The 10,309-nt window shown below is 37.2% G+C and overlaps 1 protein-coding gene across 1 annotated transcript; it reads right to left on the bottom strand.

The window, feature by feature from the left end:
* Positions 1-209: 209 nt before the first annotated feature.
* On the bottom strand, positions 210-10,219 carry LOC120274473. The gene is made up of 8 exons (XM_039281009.1): positions 8,065-10,219; positions 7,833-7,946; positions 7,562-7,692; positions 2,436-2,528; positions 2,030-2,299; positions 825-1,536; positions 545-620; positions 210-449 (listed from the first exon to the last, which is right to left on the bottom strand). The coding sequence occupies exons 1-8, from the start codon at positions 10,184-10,186 to the stop codon at positions 350-352; spliced, it is 3,618 nt and encodes a 1,205-aa protein (XP_039136943.1). The 5' UTR covers positions 10,187-10,219; the 3' UTR covers positions 210-349.
* Positions 10,220-10,309: the final 90 nt, after the last annotated feature.

Genomic DNA, 10,309 nt, shown 5'->3' with positions numbered 1-10,309 from the left:
CAATCTCTTAACCTCTTCTTGTTTGGCAAAGATCTTCCCTATTGGATTATGAAATCCTTCTTTGAATTTGGTTTTGTTTTTTAATTCTGTTTGTTGCTAGTTGTTTATATTGGTGTTTTTTGTAGTTTATTTGTTCAGCTCTGTCTTTTATTTCTTAATAAATCAGCTTCTCAGTTGAGAAGTTCTTTATCAAAAAAAAAAAAAGAAAATATATTCAAAGGAAACTGAGTTTCCAAAACAAACAAGCCTTGATTTGCACATGGAGAAGAAAATCACAAAACCAGTTATATATCATAATGCCATAGGTGATGAAAAGATTCCCAGAAAGTACAATTACCATCCGATTAGATCAGATCCATGGTGTCCAGCCTTCATACATATTACACAAGTTGTCTACGCTTGTTGCTTGCTTTAGGAGATAATCCACTTGCTCTGAAATTGTCATGGACCTTGCAAGAGAAGACAAAGGTCAGTTGGATTAGAAGGTAACTTGAAACACAATCATAAAATTTAGGGTGAGGAAAACATCTAACAACAAATTTACCTGAACTCGTCATTCTCTCTGCCCTCCAATTTCAGTTCAACTTGTCTCAAAACAGACAAGGCATAAGAGTTCTTTTCTGTCAGCATAAAATGGTGAATACAAAGTTAGAAAATAAGAAAAACGAAATGTTAACTCCATTATTTAAAGGAGCTATCCATCCAGCAGTACACTTAAACCTTCAAACATCACTATATTGGCTGACCAAACAAAATTCCAGATCAGTCAATTCTGCTTTCCTAATTTCTTAGCAAGCACTGGAATGAAATGAGTGAGATCTTACCCCAAGTAACAGAGTTTGCAGAATGTGTATACGAAGCTTTGTCATTATTTTCCCAATGCCCCTCAACCTTCTTTGAAGAATATTCCCTATATTTACTTCCCACAGACTTTTCGTCCCTGGAACCTTCCTCTACCACATTATACCAACGCTCAATGTTGGACACCTTAACATTTAAAGATGATGACAGCAACCTACTCTTGTGTAATTCTGCTAGTGCTCCATTATTAGAACTAGTAATGCTGATACCTGTAGATTTATTTGATGACAAAGTCTGCATACTTCCTTGTAGATCAGGTGGCACTGAAGTAGTAACAACAGTAACACCATCTTCTACTGCAAATTGAGATACTGAATTGTCACCTGCCTCACTCTCTAGGCAATGAGTACTTGGGCATGAAACATGCATATCATCTGCTACAGGATTATTAAAAGATGAGAGTTCTGCTGTATCAACAAGCCTTGTTGCAGAAAGTTCACTTGAACTGATGCTCGAGTCCAAGCTGCTAGTGTATGTACAATCCGGAGGGGAGATCCATTCTTCACCTTGTGGAGATAACTCAGTGAAGCTCTGAAAATTGCCTCCATCACCCCCTAAAAGTAAATTTTTATCCTTGTCATCTTGTAGACTGTCACCACCAGCTGAAAAATCAGATCTTGATAATGCAAGCTCCTGGGACCTAACAAATTCAGTCTCACCAACACCTTCAAGTGCCTGTAGAAGATCATATGTTTTCCTTTTATTACTGAATCAAATGTAAATCCAAGAATAAGCTCGAGGAAGACATTCCAGAACAAAAACAAGTCGCAGCAATCATGCAACAAGAATTGTATATTTAACTAGTGTTATTCTTTTCAAGAATTTGCTGAAGCACAACGTATAGTTAACAGATCACGAACACTGTTCAACATGAATAAAAGTGCATGACTACATATTACACTAAAGATTTTTATTAAGTTGTCAAGGTTTTAAAATCTTCAAGAAGTTAACATGATCAAGTATCGCATCATTATGGTCACTCTTCATTATTGAGTCTCATACAACCTTCTGTGCATCAAAGCCAAAGAAAACACATGGCTACAATAAAAAAGCCATTAATAGGTAAACCCAGATAGTGGTATTTCAGTTTACACTAAAAGTAGCTAAGCAAACAAAATCTACAGAGAAGTTCTAGTATCAACAATGATTATTAATGAGATGGAATTACCTTATGCAAATTTCCAGCATGCAGGCCTGAAGCTCTCCCAAGCTTGGTCAACATTGAATGTAGGTCCTTCACAGAACAGATTATAGATGGCACTAAATGTTCTACAGATTGACAAGCCTCTCTAAGCCTGAAACAGTATGACTTGTAAAGTGCTTGCCCATGAATGGGAGGAATATAAGATTTGTTTTCCTTGTCTTTTGAGATTGCATCGGCCAAAGCAATTAAATCAGTAGAAAGCAAAGCTTCAAGAGGAATAAGGATCTCATTTGCCTAATAGATGAGAGACATAAGTTGCATTATCCAACAAAACAATAGAATTAATTAGAACAGAATGAGATAGCTCCATTGCATATGGGAGCAAAATAATTTGTGCAGTAACAAAACAAATGAAGCTTAGGGCTGCAACCTTGCCAAGATCTGCCATTAGGACGCTATGTGCTGCAGCAGCTTGTTTTCCCAAACCATAAAGATCATGGAGGCTCCTAGTAATAACCAGAACCTACAGAGAAATAATCACAGACTATGAAATGAAGCAAAACATAATGATTGACGAGGGATGTTAAGGAAAATAAAAATAAAAGAATTTTCTTGATAATTTCAATATTAATCAGACATTAAATTTGACCAATATCTATTCAATCAAAGATCACAAAATTTATGAATAATCACCTACCACTTGCTTTTCAACCAGTTGAAGTAAGAATAGTGTGAAATTACTAACAGAAATATCTGTCATATCTGTCAAAATGCTTTGTTTGTTTGTTTGTTTTTGTTTATTATCTTAATTTCACTCTGATGAAAGTTTTAGCATATTTTATAAAAAAAGCATGCTTAGGCCAGATTAATATGGCTGCTTATTTCAAATCAAATAATGACAGTAGTAATGGCTGCAATTTACTACAGTCACAGAGGGCCATCAGATGTTACTCTGTATGATAACCCGAATCTACAATGATAATCTGACATGTGCTACAGATAGATCCTTATCACTGCTTGGGATAATAAAATATAGAGATTTTTACCATAGGACAAAATCAAGTGTTCCTTTCAGGCCATTTTTTTTAAGTACCAACAGTCCTCATACTCTTGAACTCTCACTTGGAGAACAACTGCCTCGCCAACTCATCCCAGTTTGTTTACCAATTGAATTTGTTTTGAAGCCAAGGACCTTCTGGCCATACGATTTTTTTGTCATCATTTACAAGATGAAAAGAAGCTATCATAATCAATTTTTCCTAATTGTTCGTCACAATGACCATACATCTTATATTTTGATGTCATATCCCTGTTCTCACCATTTCAGATAAAAATTAAGTTGTTGACTTGAACCTTTTTTCTCCTCCAAGTCCATTTTTGTCAAAGGTTTGACACCTCTCTTTTGACATGCTAAATGCATAACTTACCCTGTCAAAGTGTAATATTGCTGTAAATAGAATTAGGAAAATCAGTTGGAGAATCCCTCAATCCAAGGGATTTTATCTCAGGGTAGTTAGTTGTACATGTTATTTAAAGCACTCGCATTTTGAAAATGAAAAATATCACAGTTTTTTCTCTCCCAAACTTGTGACATGATATCAGAGACCTAGGTCGTTTTTATAAGAAACCTTTTTGAAACTGAGAGGAAAAATAGCCATTTGCTTAACACCACTAGAGCCTTATTATTCCAAGGGAATGTCCCTAAATCCTATTGGGGAGAAGCAGTTCTTACTGCCACACACTTGATAAACCAGTTACCCTTACAAGTGCTAGACAATGAAAGCCCAGCAGACACCCTTAATACCTTTTTCCCTCATTTTCGAACATCTAATGGCCTTACCCCTAGGGTCCTTTGGGTGCACTGCCTTTGTGCATATTCACAGTCACCATAGAGGAATATTGGATCCCCGTGCAATTAAGTGTGTATTTCTTGGTTACTCACCTACTTAAAAAGGATACAAATGATATCACCCCATATCACAAAAATTCTATATTTCGGCTGATGTTACATTTACTGAGAACATGCCATATTTTTCAAAGTCTCATCGTCAGGGGAAGACTTATTCAGAAGATGAAAATTTTGAGTCATTTAGCCCTCTTGACCTACCTATACCCTCATCAAGTCCAATCCCTTCAGCAAATACTCCCCTACAAATCGAGTCAATCATCTCACAGGCTGAAAATTGTCCTCTTGTAGATGCCCAAGAGTCGATTTCAGAGTGTCTTCCTTCACAACATGTGTCTTCTTCAGAAAATATCCATGTTACTCAAGTTTTCCCTAGATTTTCTCAAGTGCATTCCAGATGAGCTACTGTTCCAAACCAAAGCAAGTTTAAGAGGCCAACCAGAGCATTGAAAATGAGAACGTGGTAAGAAATGATCCTTCCTTGCAAATTGAAACAATTGAGACCTCTATTGATGACTCTGATATTCCTATTGCAATTAGAAAAGGCACTAGGGAATGCACCAACAGACCACTATACCCTATTTGCCACTATATGTCACTGAAAAACTTATCACCAATCTACAAAAAATTCATAGTAAGCCTGAATAACATTTCCATACCCAAAATTGTGTTTGAGGCATTATTACCAAAAGAGTGGAGGAATGCTATGAGAGAAGAAATTGATGCTTTGGGGAAGAACAAGACATGGGAGGTTGTTGATATGCCAAAAGAAAAACATAGTTTACTGTAAATGGATATTCACCCTAAAATACAAAGCAGATGGATCACTAAAGAGATACAAAGCAAGATTAGTTGCAAAAGGGTACACTCAAACCTATGGGGTTGATTATCAGGAGACGTTTGCTCCGGTAGCAAAAATGACTACAGTAAGAATCTTATTATCTTTGGCTGCTCACTTTGATTGGACACTTATGCAGTATGATGTGAAGAATGCCCTCTTCATGGAGAATTGAATGAAGAAATTTACATGCGCATTCCACCAGGTTTTGAAGGAGAACAATCAAGCGAAAAAGTGAGCAAATTGATCAAGGCACTATATGGACTAAAATAGTCTCCTAAAGTGTGGTCTGGTAGATTCACTAAAGTGATGAAAGATTCGAGTTACAAACAGTGTCAAGGTGATCATACTCTATTCATTAAACATTCAACCTCAGGAAAATTAACTGCATTCTTAGAGTATGTCGATGATATTATTGTGACTGGGAATAATGAGGGAGAGAAACATAAATTGAAATAGCAACTAGCCAGAGAATTTGAGATAAAAGAGCTAGGGAGATTGAAGTATTTTCTTGGCATTGGGGTGGCTTAATCTGATCAAGGAATTTTTATTATCCAACAAAAACATGTACTAGATCTCTTTAAGGAAACAGAGAAATTGGGGTGTAAACCGGCCTCTACTCCAATGGATCCTAACAAAAAACTTGGAGAAGCTAAGGAAGAACCAGCAGTTCATAAGATGTTCCAAAAATTAGTGGGTAAACTTAAATAACCTTGCTCATACTCAATCTGATATAGCATATTTAGTGAGTGTAATAAGTCAATTCATGCATGATCCACCAGAATCCCATCTACAAGCCGCTTACAGGGTTCTACACTATCTCAAAGGAAGTCCAGGAAAAGGGATTTTATTCAAAAAGAGTGGTAGACTTACATTAGAAGCCTACACTTGTGCAAATTATGTGGGATCAATAGTTGACAAAAAGTCAACATCAGGCTGCTGCACACTCCTTGGTGGAAATTTGGTAACATGAAGGAGCAAGAAGCAAAATGTTGCGGCAAGATCAACCGCAGAATAAAAATTTAGGGCGATTGCTTAAGGGATCTGTGAACTACTATTGTTGAAGATTGTCTTGGATGACTTGAAAATTGAATGGGAGAGACCTTTGAGGCTTTACAGTGATAATAAATCAGCAATCATCATTGCCCATAATCCTATACAACATGATAGGACAATACACATCGAGATTGACAGGCATTTTATCAAGGAAAAACTAGAAGAAGGTTTGGTTTGTATGTCATATGTTCCCTCCGAAGGACAACTTGCTGATGTTTTAACAAAGGGATTAAATAGCACAAATTTCCATGGGATTATTTCCAAGCTGGGAATGGAAGACATCTATCCCTCAGCTTGAGGGGGAGTGTCAAAGTGTAATATTGCTGTAAGTAGAATTAGATAAAATCAGTTGGCGAATCCCTCAATTCAAGGGATAGGGGTGGTCAGTTTCCTATTTTATCTCAGGGTAGTTAGTTGCACATGTTATTTAAAGCACTCACATTTTGAAAATGAAAAATATCACAGTTTTTTCTCTCCCAAACTTGTGACAATGTCATAAAGGAATAGATGGCTTGGAGATCTCTAAGACCAATATCCTAAGGCTAGTTGAAGCCTAAAGTGTTAGAATGGAGGAATAAATAGAGGAGTAGACAAGGACAAGGACAAGGCCAACCAGCTCAAGGAATTGGTTCCAAGTGCAACAGTAGGTGTGCAAGCAGCAACTGGGCACCTGTAATAGTGAACTGAATTATATGAAGTCTGGAATTTGGAATTGGATCTTGTAAGGCCTGATTTATGGTCCTAGGCTCCTAGCTCAGAGAAGACTGCCATAATTTGCATAAACAAATCTCAGGATAAGTTGGGCTAAGGGCGGCTGTGGGGATGGGGTGTGGGGCTTAATCAGACATCAGCCTTGGCCTGGATAGACCATTGACGTCCATACACATCAAAAGTTTGCAAGAAGTGCAAATTGAAGCTAATATTATCATGTTCTTTGGTTTGGCATGCCTTTCACTTGACAGCGTCCCTTCCTATAATTAGGATACAGACAAAACCAGTACACCATCACCACTATGTCAATCAATTTAGACAGTGTGAACATATACTTATCTTAGTTTAGTTGACCTTATCCTACTTCTAACTTTGATTTGTATCATCCTTAGTTAATTTGATACTTTGCCAGTGTTTATTTGATCCAACTTCAAGCATATACATGTGTGTGTCTATATATATTTACATCTAGTGAGTCTCTTGCATTGTTTGGGGTATGTGGAATAAGAGAATTCAGTTTTCTCCCAAACACAACCCGTTCGCATGTCTGCAATGAAGTGGGATTGTCCATCAAAGATAAGTTCTTTAATTTCTACAACTGCATTCAAGAAATGATTACCAAATTCCAATGAGATATCTGATAATATTCCTTACAACAGCAAAAATATATGCCTTAATCTCACTATCCACATTGTGATCTGAAAAGGCACAGCTGGAAATGGGTATGAAGTTACAACCTAGAACAAACCTTGGCATGAGCTCATGATCAAGAGAAATCAAGTCGTCTTTCTATAACCACATCTTAAACTAGCCCATGCATTTATGTCTCCTAAGGTGTAAATTGCAAATCCAATATATAGCATCATTTTGTTTATCAATGTTCACCTAGAACAATTATGCCTTACACCTGTGCTCTGTGTTGTCATCATTTTTATTTTAATATTCATTCAGAGTTAAATTAAATCTAGAGCAGGCACCATAGCAGAGAGAGAGGTCAAAATCATTGTTTTTATGAACTACTGTATGGTGTACTATTTTTATTTACCTCCTCAAGCATAGATCCGCATTCTGATGTCAAAGCAGTATGTCCCTTTGAAACACAAGCAAATGCCGATAATGTCGCACTAGCTTCATATGCACAATCAAACATAGTTGTGATATTGTCTTGTAAGTCACCTGTAAATATACATCAAAATTCATTAGTGTAATACTATAAATGTAATAGTTACAAATATAAGAATCTCAGAACATTCAAATATAAGGTTAATTTTACTGACACAAGACAATATCTAATATAAGAAAATTCTTGGTCATACCTGAAGCAGATTTTGCCTTTGCAGAGACCACAGTGAGTTCTCTGGTTGCAGAAAACAAGCTATTGGCAGCAGCTTCCATGTCATTCTTTGCTAACTTCCACTCTTGTTCAGCACCTATGATACAAGGGAACAAGAAGAAATGATGATGACAATCTACAGGAGAACATGGTGAAGTACAGTAAAAGTCCTAAAAATTTGAGGACGAAGAGATATGCTAGGATCTCAAACTGACCTGTAAAAGAATGATAAGCAACATCTAATCTTGTTAGAACAGTCAAGTAAGCATTTTGCCACGATCTGCCATTATTGATAGTCCCTCCACAAGATTTCTCTGTAGGCATGTGGAGAATATCATCTCTAGATGCTTCAAATTCAACCACAGAAGTGCAAATCTTGATAATATCAGACACCTGCTCTTGAGTTACCCATAGCAATTTTTTTCTTCTCAATAAATGATTGTGAAATTCTGTGGGAATTCCAGGAGTGCCAACAATGCTTGGGCTGGCACAAGCCCATCCCATGGCTCTTTCAAGCTGACCTTCCACTGACATAGAAGTCCTTTCACAATCTTGTAAGCACCCTGTTACATTTGCTAATGCTGAAACTGAAGACTGAAGCTTTTCCAACAACTTTGGTCTGCTCAAGTTTAAGATTGTTACGTAAAACTTATCATTACCAAGAATACTTTGAGATAAGACCTTGCTTCTCAGGGTATGGGGCAAGGAAAGGTCATGCAACCATTCCATCTGAACAATTTCTAAAACTGACTTGCGAAGAGATTCAGTAAGCTCATTCACCTGCCTTTTCATTAGGGAAATAGCCGATTTAGCAGTCCTAGCATTCTCATGTGCATTACAGCATTCCTCGAGCATATAGTGAACTTTCTTCACTGGTCCATCATCATGTCTTAATTTATCTGCCTCCTTTCTTGTATGCTCTATGTTCTCATTCTGTTTATCCAATTGCATCATGAAAGCAGGAGCCAGTCTTTCTTTCGAGTACCGGCTGACATGATTCTGCAGATGAATCTCAAGTTTTTTCTTGACCACATTGTAAAGCTGATCAAAACCTAAGTTTTGATCAATAGAAGATGATATATTATGTATGCATAAATCAAGCATAGAGTCCAGAATTCCAATTTTCCAGATAAAGAAAGAATGGTTCCCGAGTAAGCTGGTCAACCTCCATGTCAGGCCAGACAGAGGAGTAGAAGCAACAGTTTCAGCAACATTATTTGCGGACTCATCTAAATAAGAAGCCCCATAAGATGACAAAACATGGTCAACTGATTCCAGCTCAAAAAATGGCTTCACAAGAGCTGCAAGAAGACCCTTGCTTCCCCTGCTATGCAACTCACTGCCCTGCTCAGGGATTATTAAAGTTGAAAATAATCTTCCACTAGAAGCAAGTGATGTTTTAATATCAGATTCTAGCTTTTTCAGAGAAGCACTTCGTATATCTTTCTCATTCCAAGTTTTCTGAAGTTTATCTAATTTGGCTCTGCAAGCTTCTTCTTGGGATGCTAACTCCTCAGCTTCTTCCCAGGACAGATTATCCCGACCCTTAACCGCAGCTTCTTCAAGAGCTAACTGCTGCTCTGTGATGAGTCCAACCTTCACAAAATAGTTCTTTTCAAGCTCCAACAAGGAAGCCCTCTCCAATTCGACCTCCACAAGTTTTTCAAGTGCAGTATCAATGGACCCCCGAATTTGGGATAGTAATCCAAAGGCTTCCATTACTTCTGAATTGTAAGAAATGACTGACTTGATAATATCTGGTAGAATAACCTCAGTCACCTGTTCAATTAATTTCTTACAGGAATATAGGCAAGCCTGAAAAAGAGAAGGCCAGTTTACTTCAGAGATAAACTGCACATTCTCCATAGTAATATCAGAGCCAAAAAGTTCCCAAATTTCATTAACAAAACTAGAAACAAGAACACATTTTTCTATCTGCTCCTCAAACTCATCATATGTAACTGAATCATGTTGCTCAAAATCATCCTCTATCCACCTAACTTGGACAGAAGAATCATTCAAGAAATTCAACAACTTGACTTTAACACCCTTATATATCTTATTTGCCACAATCTGTACAAGAGATATCACGCTTGATTTCCGGTCCTCAAGATCTCCATGTACATTAAAATCCTTGGTGACATGACGTTTCTGTTGTCCTTCCCGATTGACAGATGTATCAACATCATTCTTTGAAAATCCTGAAGACTGCATATATTTTGTGAAGGCAGATAGCAACTTCTCTTTTGATTTTACTTCAGTATCTGAAGCAATAGTATTCATAAGCCCAGAACACTCAACGGTAACCTTGTCTATCTCTGTTGCATACATCTCCATTTTACGAACGAGATCATGATGCCTCTGTTTGATAGAATCTGAGAGGTCACCTTTTGCCTTTGCAATAAGTTCAGCTGCTTGTCTTTTTGCAAGTGACAGAGTATCAGATGAAAGGCTATTCAC

This window comes from Dioscorea cayenensis, chromosome 13, assembly GCF_009730915.1.
Source record: "Dioscorea cayenensis subsp. rotundata cultivar TDr96_F1 chromosome 13, TDr96_F1_v2_PseudoChromosome.rev07_lg8_w22 25.fasta, whole genome shotgun sequence".
NCBI classification, from domain to species: domain Eukaryota; kingdom Viridiplantae; phylum Streptophyta; class Magnoliopsida; order Dioscoreales; family Dioscoreaceae; genus Dioscorea; species Dioscorea cayenensis.
The sequence above is the reverse complement of the archived record's forward strand: the minus strand, read 5'-3'. Positions and strand labels throughout refer to the sequence as shown.

What these genes read in the sequence shown, in the direction of transcription:
- LOC120274473 (XM_039281009.1), bottom strand. Translation starts at nt 10,186, where the DNA reads ATGGAGATGTATGCAACAGAGATAGACAAGGTTACCGTTGAGTGTTCT. An exon ending in GCGGATCTATGCTTGAGGAG is followed by an intron (nt 2,529 to 7,561) that starts GTAAATAAAAAT and finishes ATTTCTCTGTAG; the next exon opens with GTTCTGGTTATTACTAGGAG. An exon ending in AGAGAGAATGACGAGTTCAG is followed by an intron (nt 450 to 544) that starts GTAAATTTGTTG and finishes TTCTCTTGCAAG; the next exon opens with GTCCATGACAATTTCAGAGC.